The sequence below is a fragment of the Molothrus ater genome, chromosome 10 (genome assembly GCF_012460135.2).
Source record: "Molothrus ater isolate BHLD 08-10-18 breed brown headed cowbird chromosome 10, BPBGC_Mater_1.1, whole genome shotgun sequence".
Lineage (NCBI taxonomy): Eukaryota > Metazoa > Chordata > Aves > Passeriformes > Icteridae > Molothrus > Molothrus ater.
This window is the reverse complement of record NC_050487.2, coordinates 6695417-6708836: the sequence shown is the minus strand read 5'-3', so window position 1 is coordinate 6708836 and position 13420 is coordinate 6695417. Positions and strand designations below refer to the sequence as shown.

The 13420-nt window shown below is 45.8% G+C and overlaps 1 protein-coding gene across 4 annotated transcripts in view; it reads left to right on the top strand.

Annotated features, from left to right (window-relative positions):
- NGEF (neuronal guanine nucleotide exchange factor) overlaps positions 1 to 13420 on the top strand; it is a 37636-nt gene that overhangs the window by 12267 nt on the left and 11949 nt on the right. For 2 of the 4 annotated variants that reach the window (XM_036389034.2, XM_036389035.2), the window contains 6 exons: positions 1006 to 1191; positions 1287 to 1393; positions 5978 to 6252; positions 10602 to 10762; positions 10903 to 11055; positions 13042 to 13171. In XM_036389034.2, coding sequence (XP_036244927.1) covers positions 1006 to 1191; positions 1287 to 1393; positions 5978 to 6252; positions 10602 to 10762; positions 10903 to 11055; positions 13042 to 13171 — 1012 coding nt within the window. Of the gene's footprint in view, positions 1 to 112; positions 184 to 385; positions 445 to 1005; positions 1192 to 1286; positions 1394 to 5977; positions 6253 to 10601; positions 10763 to 10902; positions 11056 to 13041; positions 13172 to 13420 lie in introns of those variants that run through there. The other 2 variants (XM_036389037.2, XM_054515956.1) reach the window with 2 other exon arrangements.

Below are 13420 nucleotides of genomic sequence, written 5' to 3'. Positions count from 1 at the left end.
GGACCCCCTCCCGGTGTGGGGTGGCCGTGCATGGAAGAGAGGGGCTGTGGCATGAAGTGGGACGGGGTGTGTGGGTGCTCGCTGGGGGAGGGTGCCTTGCTGGGGAGGGAGGGAGCGAACGGAGGAAAGGGCTTCCCTGCATCGAGGGAAGAAGCCCCTCTGCAGGAGCTGAGGGGGATGGAGGTAGTGGAGCCTGTGAGGGTGGGGGCCCTCTGGGGCAGGGATTGCTGCCTTTTGGCGGGGCCCTTGGGGAGGAGGGAGCCAGCCTCCCGGCGGAGGAGGGACCTGCGCTCGAGGGGAACCCGGGGCTGAGGAGGTCTCCGCGGGCAGGAGTACCGGGACCGGGGTGGGGGGCTCTGAGAGGGGAGCTTGGGGAGGAAGGGAACGACACGACACCTGAGGGGTCTGCGGAAGCTCGGAAAATATTTTGGTGGCGTTGAGAGGGTCTGCAGAGGGGGCTCTGAGAAGCTCTGGGGGAACTCAGGGGTCAGGCGGGAGCTTTGAGATCTCCGAGGAACAGGGGCTGAGAACTGCCGGGCTTCGAGGGGTTTCGGGAGGGATTTGCGTAAGGCTGAGGGAGCTCCGCCGGCATTTGGCAGAACTCCGTGGAGGCTCGGAGGAAATCTGGGAATGAGGAGAGAGGCTGCAAGGGGCTAGGGGGGCTCTGAGAGGCTGGTGGAAGACCGCGGGAAGGTCTGAGGGGATCTGGAGGGGGTCTCTGGGGGAAAATCTGTGGAGAGGCTTTGAGGAGAATCTGAGGGGAGGCTCTGAGAAGATTTTGATGGACAGCCCTTGGGGATGCCTGACGGAAGGTCTGAGGGGATTTGAGGAGGCTGTCTAGAGATTTTAGGGGAGAGCCATGGGGACGCTTTGGGAGAAGTGGGTGTCTGAGGAGAGACTCTGAGCAGACCAGAAAGGCTCTGAGGAGGCTTAGGGGCTCAGAGGGGGGGCGGGCTGCGGGGGCGCCCCGGGGGCGGCTGCAAGTCCCCTCTCCCTCCCGTGCAGGCTGCTGCCTTCCTACCCCCGTTACCGTGGCAACCGCCCGGGCTCCCCCAGCCCCGCACCGCCGCCGCCGCTGCCGCCGGAGCTGCTGGGCAGCCGCCTGCCGCCACCGGCCATGGAGCTACTGGCCGCGGCCCTCAGCGCCGCCTGCGCCTTCGACCAGGACGGCTCGCCGGGACAGCTCACCAGGTGAGGGGGGTGCTGAGGGCGGGCGTGCGTGCGTAGGGGCCGCTCTCCCGCCGCTGTCCCGCCACTGTTCTGAGGGCACCTCCGCCTCTCCGCAGGGCCCCCCCCGCCGCCACTGAGGAGACCCCTGCCGCCGGCACGGGTGCTGCACCGCCCGCTCACCCCATGACGGCCGACTCCTGGAGGAACCTCATCGAGCACATCGGTAAGGAGCCGTGCTCACCGCGGGATGTCCGGCCGCCGCTGCGGCCGCGCACAACTTCGCCGCTTCTCCCGCTCCCCGCACCGACGGCGGCACAGCAGCCCCTAGAGGTGCCCTCAGCCCGGCCGGACTGCACCTGCCGGCCCCCTGAATCCCCAAACCCAGAGCTAAAGACAAGCGGCGCGCAGATGGGGGGAGTTGAGGGCGGGGTAAGGGCTTGTGCTGCGGGTCCCCAACTCCCTGTCCTTGCTGGGAACCCTCTCACCGTCCTTACCGTGGCTTTTTGCGGTCTTTGGGGGCATCAGGTTTGCACGTTTCCCGGCAGTGGATTAATGCTATTGCAGAACGGCCTAACGTTGTTCATAAATTATGATTATTCTTGTCATTACGAAACAATTAATCATTAAGGCTACCCCAAACTTTCTACTAAAATATGATTTTGCATACTCCAAAAGGCATAAGACTAAAGTATTATTTTCACCCATCCCGTTGGACATTAGTTGCATGCACCAGGTTCTGCATCTATTCAGTGTAACAGCTACCGGCATAGCACTTTCAACACAATAAGTTATTTTATCCTTTGTGGTCTCTAAAAAGGCAGAGTTGAGGTTATTTGGGTGACTATGGAGGAGAGGACTGTTAAGCATTTGCTCTTATGGTATTTTCTTTTCTTTTTTATATTTATCTTTTGTGGGATGGGGAGAGAACCTCCGCAGTTTGTTTCTTGCTTTCTCACATCAGAATTGTGACATTCCTTAGAGGAATTTCATCAACAGCAAAGCTAAATCCCATCCTGAGGCAGGTTTTATGGTGGGAATATAGAAGCTTTGTTTTTAAACACTCCTGCTCAGTTTCAGGAAATAGAATCAACATACTTGAATCTAGAGGGCAGGAATGCAGCACTTAGCATGGGAAAATCGAACATATAACTCACAAGCAGCAACGCAAACCTCCCTGGCAAAAATGAGAAGGCTTCTTAGGCTGTCTCTGCTGTTTGGTGTCAAGCTGTGGCATGCAAGGCTGATTCTTGGTACACCTGATGCCTCTGGCACAATGCTGGAGAAGGAGGCTGGTGTGAAACCAGCAGCCTGCCAGCATCTGTCAGACAAACCAGCTGAGTTTGGGGCCTCCTGGAGGAAAGTGGTGAACAATTTGTGTGAGTGTTGCCAGATCTGTTACCTGGTTTTGGCTGTGTAGATACTAACCTGCCAAGGGAGCTGTGTCAAAACACTGTCAGTTTACTGGGACTGTGCACCTCAGAGGTGAGATAAAAATACTAAAACCAGCAGGAGTTCAGAGCAACCCAGTTGCTATTTTCATATATATTTTTATGTGCTGTGTATCAGAGGGAAGCTGTGCAAAACTCTGCACACATCAGTGTAACTGCAAGTCTGTTGCACCTTTATGGAGGAGACTGGGTTTTAATAATCTAAGGTGTTATGTTTATCCCCACCAGAGATGTTACATCAAATGGCTGGAGCTCACTCATTCCTTCCCTCCCTCCTGAGACATTAGTGGTCTCTTTGCCTGAAACTGGAGCAGAGAATTTCAGAGAAAACCTCTCTGGGCCTCCTGGGGTTTTACATAGCTTTCAATGCAATAACGTTTACTTTAAGAGCGCTGCTAACTCTCTAAGGCAAGGATTTCCACAATTAGTAACTAGTTTTTCAATTCCCCTCCCAGGTTTTAAGAGAGCTGGGAAGGGAGACTGTGACAGCAAAATTAAATTGAATAAACAAAAAGGGAAATGTCTGTTAAATGTCTATAAAAATTATGTAAACATGCCTTATGAAGATCAGTCTTAAACACTTAAGTCAAGAGATAATACCAAACTCATGCTCTGACCACAGGGTTAACCGTTAGCCAGGTCACAGTAGGGACAGCTGGGACATTAAGCAATGAAGGGTGCTTATGCAGGTCTCTGACATTTTGTACTTGCTCCCTTACTAAATGTAAACATTTACTAAATAATTATATCATGAGTCACATTCAGCTATTGATCTCAGCTTTTTTTATACACATTCTGTAAGTTCCTACATGTATTGTAGTCTCCTTTCAACATATCAAAACCTTGTTCCTTGACCTTGCATCTGTTACCCCTCCTGTGCTGTGATCATCTCCTGTTCCATCTGGACAAGGCCTTGGCATAGCTTCTCTCCCTCTCTCTTATCTACATAATTTTTCTACCCATTGTAACCTCTTTACCAACATATGGGTAGACCCTTAGTACCAAGACAGCAGGGATATCTTTTATCCATGCTAGCACACCCTCTTATTTCTTCCTACCTTTCTGCCTACACATTTACCTGTCTTTTGTCTTTCTTCTGTACCACCTTTCTGCTCTCTCCTCATATTGCTCTCTTAGAGTTGGTAGAGCTTCAACCAGTCTCTCTTGCTGTCATTTCCAATTGAATTCTGATGCTGGATGCTTTCCATCATTCAGATCTTTCCATGCCTGTATTTGCTTTGCCTGCCACTGACAGCTCCATACCTCTTACCTGGTCAGTGAGAGAACCTGGAAACAAAACCAACTTTCATTATCTAGGTCTTATTTCCTTAAAGGCAAGAGACAAATAGTCTTTGGGATCTTTTAAAAAGGGCTGCTCTTCAGATTTGCACAAGGGACCATAAATCCCCCTTACAAAAAGCATCCTCTGACTTGCAGGGCAGAGCCAGCAGCACAACATGGCTGTACACCTGCAGTCAAACACTGCAAGTATAATTATCTCCAATTTGAGTAAAACAGATTACGCTTCAGTTTCCCAGCGTGTTTTCCCTTGAGTCAAGCACTGCCCACGCTGCTGCAGGATGTTGCTTCCCAGCTTGTCCTGCTCTCTATGGGGCAAAAAGACCCCAGAGCCCTCTAGCAAAGGCTGGCCATACAGATCAGTGCCACCAAAAGCAGCTCCAATTTAGCAGGCTCTCTGCTACATCTGAAGGAGCACTTCCACCCTGCCACAGCCTCAGCACCCTCCCTGATGGTGAAAAACAGCCTGAAATGCTTAGGAAAGCCAGATAAACCTAGCTGACGCAGAGAGAAATTACATAAGTGGCAGCAGCATGCAAAACTTCAGGGGAAGTCTCCTCTGCTCAGTACTGTGTAGGAAGCTAACAGAAGACTCTATGGTTTCCTAGGCACAGCTACCCTTACTGCTATTTTAATCTGGTGTTGAACATCTTTCCAGGAAGAACAGATAACAGGACACACTCGCAGACTGCAGTAATCCTGTGCTTATTCCTGGACCTTTCCCCAGCATATTTCCTATATAGTTTTAGCACTGACTGGTACAGAGCCTCATTGAAACTGGTCCAGAGATTTAATAGACAGCAACATCTCCATTTCTGCCCACCTTAGACAAACTTTTAATCCCATTTTCTCTCACCTTATTACACACAGAATGTCAGATCAAATATCATGAATACATATGACCAGATAAATTTTAACCCCTAATGATTCAGACAAAATAAATTATTTAGCATGGTTTTTTTAACATCAAAGGCTTTTCTCTTTATTCATTCATGTTACACTGCTATTCAAGTATAAACCAAGGGAGATAATATAAATTGTGCTCCTTCAATTTCATTAAGGGAGGAAAGTGACTCAGTGTGCTCATGCTCTCCTGCCTTTACATGTCTTCTAAATTACAATTTATATTCAAGCAATTAAAATTCTGGGTCCTACAGCTGGTTCAGAAAGAAAAATGGGACAGTTTGAAAGCCCTCAGAGAGACAAAGGATGTTCTAAAGATTGGCAGTGAACTTCAGGATTCCTACCTTTTCCATCCTGTCAGTTAATATCGAAGTGGAGCCAAATCCAGTGCAATTTCATCTTCTCCCAAAGTTAGTAATTGAAACTTGGAAGACACCTGGTGTCATTGATATGCTGCCCCACAGTGTGAACTCAGAGCCTGTTCCTTAGTGCTGTAGCAAATAGGTACCTTTTAGATATTCATTTTGCATCTTCAAGAATCACAGAAACTAAGAAGGAAAACAGCAGGATATTAACCAACATGTCCAAGGCTAACCATGAAGTCCATACCAAAACAAACCTGTAGCTAGTTTTAGTAACTGTAGCTAGTTGTCCCAAAGCTTCACCTGTCCAATGCCAGTAACAGCAGCTCAGTGTTTCCTCATTAAGGATTTTTGTGGCCATCAAATTGCTCCTTTTAAAGTAATTTCAAACTGTGCAGTATGACTTTTCCAGACACAGACTTAAACATAGACATCAACCTATATAACTTGTAACATAGTAATATAACAGAGAAAATCAAGGTTTAAAAGACTTTTAAAAGCCTGACAAGTCGGTTCTTTTATGTCTTCTGAGTGATGAAGGATTCATCTGACTGTGTTACTAAATGTTTTGTGAGAGCAGATTTTTAACATTTTAGATTTAGAAATGGCCTCCCATTTATAGCTTCCACTTCTGGCTGAAGTAGGAATACCATAACAGGCTTTTCACTCTGCATGGAAGGGACATCTCTCGCCTCTGCTGAGGTGAACTAAAGCACAGCAATTGTCCTTTCCCACAATAGTTTTCTACAATCTCATTCAGTTGTAGCCTCTCAGACCTGCTGTGTTCCTTCCTAGGGCTCTTGTACCAGGAATACCGAGATAAATCTACGCGTGAGGAGATTGAAACCAGGCGATTGCAAGATTCACAGACAGACCCTGAGGAGACTTCACCCAGTGAGGAAACCCCATCTGAAGCAGAACCCACAAGTACAACTGAAAACAAAGCCCCAGCACAAATTAATTTGCTGAGAAATTCCAACTCCAGGTTCAACTTATGGCAGGATCTTCCTGAGGTCCAGAACAGTGGTGTCCTCAGCATCCTCCAACCAGATGAGATCAAGCTGCAGGAGGTAATGAAGGAATATTAAGAATATTTCTTAACTGTGTTGCTGCTTAAAAAATGGAGATTGAATTAGACCAAATGATCAAGATTTAAAAACTAAAAGCTTCACAGCAGTCACAGACAAGCCTTGCCCCATTGAGTACTTTCTGAGTTGCACTGGTTAATGTGCCACTCACTGTTTGTTGTGAAACTGCAGACATTCTTATGTATGCTACTGCTGCTGGATGTTTCTGTAGCAAAAGGAACTTCTTTTCCCTTTTCTGATTCAGTGTTAGGAGCAATTTACAAAGAAGAGGGATATTTAGGAGGTTTTTACAAAAGAGCCATTGGTTCCAGTGCACATTAATCCTTTTCCAAATTAACTATCAGGACACATAACTTTCCACCAGAAATCTTAGAAGAATTCAACCATTAACTGTAAGGCTTTGAATATCTGACATAGTAGAAATAGAAGAGATAGAGATTGATAAACATCCTTATATTTAATTGTTGTTACTTGGAGTCTATTGCAAACAGTAAAAAATAATGACAGGTATATTTGCATTTAGCTATGCAGTGCAGTGCCATCACTATTTTAGAGCCATGTGCTGTGACTGACAGGACTGTACTGAAAGGAGTAGGTGGGGGTAGCTGTCACAAGTGATGACAACATCAGTTGCACCACAATTTACAACTGGTTGCTATTTTGGGTATCATGGGGAGTGTGAGTGTTCTTTGTCACTGCATAGCACTGCATTTATAGCCAGCAGTGGAGAGGGCAAACCCTGTTAATGTGTGGTTTGCATTGTGGTCCAAGGCTCTATCCCACAAGTCCAGCTGTACTCCTGCACCAGGATTGCCTCTGATGAGATGGTGGGATGGCTGTGGCAGTGTATCTGCTTAGCCCTGGCTCATGGGACTGTACCCAAAGTGCAGAAGAACATCTCAGGCTGTAAGCAGTCCCTCCTAAGTTCAGTTAGACTTCCATAATCCACACTGATGAGCACCTTGTGCACACAGTGCCAGTCCTGGCTAGAACTGGAACTTGACTGTCACACAGGAAAGTTCATCTTGTGCACCCCAAGGGCTGTGTTATTCACACCCTTAGTGGAGCAGACTGCTGTTTATATACAGTAGTTTGGGCTAGCAAGCACAGGCTGTTAGTGTATCAGGGTTAGGGCTGAAGGTGAATGAAATTATTTGTTTTTTCTCCATGTTCTTCTTCTGCACTGGTTATTTGGATTTGTTCTGTTTACCTGGCAAAACACGGTACTTCCAAGTGCCAGCATGACAAACACAATCTGGCATCTGAAGAATTACAGGCTTTTATTTTTATTTTTGCTTCAAAATGAAGAATTTATATGGAGAAATATTTTGCTTTACAGTGTGCATTATAGATTTCAAAACTTGTCATTTCTGTTAAGTTACATTTGTTACCTGTATGTGTTTTTGGGAAAAAAATCTTGGTGCTGCTAAGCCCCAATATTAAGTGTGCTCAATTTTCTTCTTTCTGTTAAAATAACCAGAGAAATAAAGCAGTTGGAGAATGGGACAGTGCTGTCATAAAGAAGTGCTGTGCCTTCTCCACTATTAGTGGAGAAGGAAATTTTCTGAAATTTTCTTCCTGCTTGTCCTGAAATTTTCTTCCTGCTTGTCCTGGGATTATCACACTAATACTAAGAGATTATAAAATTGCTCCAAGCCAGAAAGCTGTGAAATTGACTGAACATTGAACAGATAGAGTGGAGAAGTTGCTTTGTGAGGAGAATCAAGGTCAGAAAACAACAAGGGCTAGAGGAGTCACTGAAGGTATTGAAGAGATTATGTTGAATTCAGCCTTGCTGTAAGCAAGCACTAGTTGCTCCTGCAGTTCTGGAACTCTATTCATGTTGGCTGTGAACTGTGAGAGTGAACTGTACATGAGGGCTTAATTGAGTAAATGTAAAATGTTCAGCTTCATAGAGGAAAATTGGAGAAGTTTTCCTGAAGTACAGGACAGCAGAAAATCTGGAGTAAATATCTTAAGGACAAAACTGTATTTCTGACCCATTTTATCTTCAAAGCTCTAGTAAACACAGGGACTAGAAAAACTTGCACATCTTCAGCCAGGAAAGGTGGAGCAAAAGCATTATTTTGATCACAGGGAGAAATACTGGTACACAAATGGAAAGAAAGTTGAACACCCTGCTTCATAGCTGAGGAAGGGAACACCACCATAGCTGTGACAGAGGAGGGCTTAAACAGTCAGATAAAAAGTTGGTTATTTGAAGTAATCTTCAAAGTGAAAGAGACTACAACAGGAAGAGAAGTCTGGTGTTCCTTAGTGGCAATGATGGAAAATTACTGAGCAGCTTATCAATGCAAGATTAAAAAAGGTTTTCAAGCATCAAAACAAGAAACTTGACTGGAAGAGGAGTGGATGCTTGAAAAGTGTCATGGAAAGTGATTTTTTTTTTTATTGTCCCCATTGGAACAAACAAGACAGATATTTTCACTGTGGATTTCATTATTTCTTTAGTATAGCCTGCATTCTGGACCTGCCCTTGCAGGTGTGGCACCCTCCAAACAGCAAACACAGATTCTACAGTCAGACTTGGCAGAAAAAAATCCTGACCTGGAGTCTCTGGAAAGCTGCAGTGCAAAATGATTGGAGGTGTCAATCTCCAGGATACCTGGAAGGGACAGGCTATCCTAACACATCCTGTATATCTTCTCCTATTTCCACCTCTCTCATTTATCAATAAAAAGGTACAGGTAAAGCTGTAAAAGTTACATTTAGAACTAAGCCAGTCATGCAGAAAGAGAGAGGTTCTCTCACAGGTTCACCCAGTGCCTGGGTAAAGCTTCTGGGAGAAGCTGAGCTGATACTCCTCCACTTTTCTCAATAGGAATCTGGCCTTGAAAAAAAATCCAGTGTCCTCTTATTTCTTAAACACTGTCTGTTCCATGGTCACTAAGTTCATCTTTATAGACACCCTTTGCTCTGTCTCCCTACTGGGGGCTGTGCAGGCACAATCTCCTCCTGTGGTGCAGGAAACCACTTGTAAGTGGCCACTGGTAACATTTCCTAGGCTGCCAACCCTGCAAAGGGCTGAAAGGTCACTTCAACTAACTGCTGTTTTAGCATCTCTGGATTGAGTAACAGTCCCTCCTTGCTGAACCCATTCACCCAGATCTTGGAGTGCAGCCACAGTGTCAGGTACACAACCCAAGTCTCTACCTCGAGTTCTTATGTGATGCACAGTGATATTTCCAGGAAAAGGCCAAAAACTGATCAGTGGAAAATTCCAAATAATTTATTTAAAGAGAAAAAAACAGACAACAACCAAGCCACAAGACAGACCCCCATCTAATTTAGAGTATATTTCTCTATGTACACATCACAAAAACCACTGCATGTACCTGTGGCTCCATATGACCTCCTCAACTTCAGCTGTGCCCCAGCAGCCACTGGGAACCAGTCCCTGAGTTCTGACACTTGCTCTGCCTGGCCAGCTCCCCCCTCAGCAGGGTGCAACAGAGGAGCTGTGGGAACAAGGGGAGCATTGAAGCAGCTTTAGATTCCAGGGAGCAAAACTTTCACTGAGCTACCAACTGCCTCTCTTAGTAATGGCAGCATGGGCCATGGGCCCCAGGACAAGGAACCCAAGGTACCCCTTCAGCAAGAGATGCCTGAAGGATCTAACAACGTTGTGTTGAACCTCTGTGAGAATCTTGAGTTAATCTTACTTCAACTAATGGATTCAGTAGTTGTGTAAATAAACACCTTTTGTATCTACCTCTGAACAGAGACAAGATATACTCCCCCAGAGAGTAAGGGATCTCTGAGTGGTAATAGTGGAATGTCCCTGCAGCACTTGCAGTAGGTAGAAGACTTTATATCTACATATCATTAAACTGATTTTTATCTCTGAATGAAACCATCAATTTGCCTTTCTGCTTCCACAGACCACATCCTTGGCCTGAGGAAACCAGGCTTTGCTCCAGGGTTTTCTCTTCTAACAGGATAAGCAAAGGCTGAAATTTAGAGATTATTTATGATTTCTGGTAGTAGTTAGGCACTACTGTTCTGTTGTGAATTGGGGCAGAAAAGTGTATGGCCAGGGCTGACCAGGGAGTCTCACTTGGACAGTAACAGCTGTATTTCCTCAAGGTCAGGGCTGATGGTTGTGGAACGAAGACTTCCCTGACTAACTCACTGTCTCCTGTAACATGTGGCAAATGCATTGTGGGCTTACCTCTCCCTGCAGCCTGGGCCTGCAGGGTGGGTGCAAGGTCCATGGCTGTGCAGCACAGATGTTCTCATTAATGCCCAGTGTATCTCTCTGTAGAAGTAGAAGATACCTGCTGACTTCCTTCTTTGGGATTCTCCCTCAGGCCATGTTTGAGCTGGTTACTTCAGAAGCATCATATTACAAGAGTCTGAATCTGCTGGTGTCTCACTTCATGGAGAATGAGCGTCTGAAAAAGATCTTACACCAGTCTGAGGCACACATCCTGTTCTCCAACGTGCTGGATGTCATGGCTGTCAGCGAGCGGTAAGTTGGCTGCTGAGTGGCACTGAAAGCAGCAGCTTTAGGTAACTGCAGTTGTGGAGGGATGGAGGAGCTGACTTCTCCTGGGAATTGCCTGGGACAGATAGGTCACAATTAATATGGGTGCTGACTTTGTCATTTAGCTTCCTGTTGGACCTCGAGCAGCGAGTGGAAGAGAACATTGTGATCTCGGACGTGTGTGATATTGTCTACCAGCACACAGTTAATCACTTCTCTGTGTACATCACCTATGTCTCCAACCAGACCTACCAGGAGAGAACCTACAAGCAGCTTCTGTGAGTTCTAGCGCTTGTTGCTTCGCTATTTTGCAAAATTGTACAGGCTACAGACTTAGCTGGAATTTTGGTATTTATGAGAAAGGGCTAGATAGCACAGAAATGGGGTTTTCCACTTCATGATTTCTCACTGCATCTGTAAAAAGAAAACACAATTAAAGGCTTTATAGTAAGGATTGGTTGATGTAGGTAACATGGCAAGTAAACTCAAAGCCAGCATTTGTCAACTGCAGGAAATATTTATGGTGCATGCAGGGCCATGTACATGCTTGTGTAATGCACATATTTTTAACCTGCAAGTAGAGGTAAGAGATGGAAGGCCAAAAATATAATATAGATCTCTGATGAGAACAACAGCCACTGCTTTTCCCAACCTTCTCAGCAAGGCATTTGACTCTTCTCAATTTCATAACTATCCTTTTTCAGGATAGAACAACAGGACTTTCTTAAAAGAAGAAAAAAAAAATTTAAAAAGCTATTTTCTTCACATTCTACTGTTACACACACAGATCTAGGGCTGAGGATATAATCCAACATATTTTTGTAGTATTTTTCAAGTGTAGCAGGTCTTTTGGTCCAGTAGGAATTCTCTGATACAAGCTCAAAACAACGAGTGCCCTACAAGCTTGTCTTTGAGAGGAGGAGAATCAATTTTTCTCTAGTTACAATGTCCTGGATTCTTTCAGGACAGCCCATTGCACATGCTGCATGTATTTTCTCCTGTAGCATCAGCTGGTTCAGGCAAGTGTAACTATGTTTAGTCCTTTCATTTCTCTGCTAACTTTTGAGGAAAAAAATATTTTAAGGGGCCTTTATTGAGCTTGGCCTGCTGTTCTCTCCAAAAAGAGGGTACCACAGGGTTTCCTTCAGTCAGAGGTGAGCAATACAGCTGCAGAAAGAATTTCCCTACAGCCATAATCTAAACACTTAGAAATAAAGCAGCAATAGGCTGGGTTACTTGAGCTTGAAAGGGACCTGTGGGAGATGAGATATTCCTAAATGTGAATTCAGAGGGCAGCATTTTTGTCTGCAGGAATACATAAAGCATGTTGAAAAGAACTGACTCCCTTCCCCAGGCTCCCAGCTAGCACAGGAATTTTGCAACACTTGGCTGAACTCAAAGCCTGAGGTGTGTCACAGTTTCCCCCATTTGACTGTTCCTCAGACACATGCAGTTCATTCTGCAGTGAGTCACCCTGACAGACAGGTACCTGCTGCAGCAAGGGGGAACACTGCCAATGGCTTCTTTCACATGTTGTAAGGAACACCCAGTGCAGACAGGTTTTGCACAGTTAGCAACTTCTTTGCATCCATGCTGTTTCCAAGACTAGCTAGGACTCCAGCAGCACAAGCCTTGCTCAGGTTCACTCAGTCCATGGCTGCCAAGAAGCTTTGTCTGCCTGTGGCAGCCAGGACCACTCTGCTCTGCACAGCTGTGTCTGTGGCCCAACTGTGCCCTCATCTCCTGCAAACATCATCAGGGAAGGCCCAGGCAGGGCCCCTGCCCTTCTCAGGCCAGAGATGATTTCCATCCTCTAGCTAAGCAGCCAGGAATATTTAAGCTTGAGCTACTTTGTGGCTTGTCTTGTCCTTATGACTGTGTGAATTTCACCTTATCACAGAGTTCCAACTGTGTAAAAATATATAATTATGCCTCTGACTCACTTACTTGGACACATACCCCATTCACATACACCTACACACGCAGTGTATGCTGCTGAGCTAGATATGAACACATGTGAGCACTGCCGTGGCTTGTACATTAGAAGTCTATTTTTTCCCTCCCCCAACACTATTTATAGTTTTAGATTTAAACTAAAATACACCCAAAGGCATTCAGTCCCCTCCTTCCTTCTTCTCTCCTATTGGGAGAGACCAGGCAGATGCTGTCTCTGGGACCAAGCTGCTTTTGGGTCACCAGCCATATGCCAGAGTCCCAGGCAGGGTAGCACTCAAAGTTCTCAGCTTCTCTATCTCTCCTCTCAGCCAGGACAAGCCAGCCTTTCGGGAAGTGATCTCACAGCTGGAGCTGGATCCCAAGTGCAAAGGCTTGTCCTTTTCTTCCTTCCTGATTCTGCCATTTCAAAGAATCACTCGACTCAAGCTGCTAGTGCAGGTAGAGTTTTGCTCTTCTCTCTCTCACAAAGGACTTCTGGATCACTCCTGGAATTTTCCTTTCCAGCAGCTGTGAATGGGGCTTAGATACAGCCACAATCGACCCTAGAACTGGATGAAGCCTTTCCACAGAGTCAGAAATTCCCCACAACTATGGAAAAAGGAATTCAGTCCCTCAGAGTCCATCCCCAAATTAGTGTTGAATTCACCAGATAGCTTTTACTGAGTGAAAGAGTTGAGGAGGAGCTTT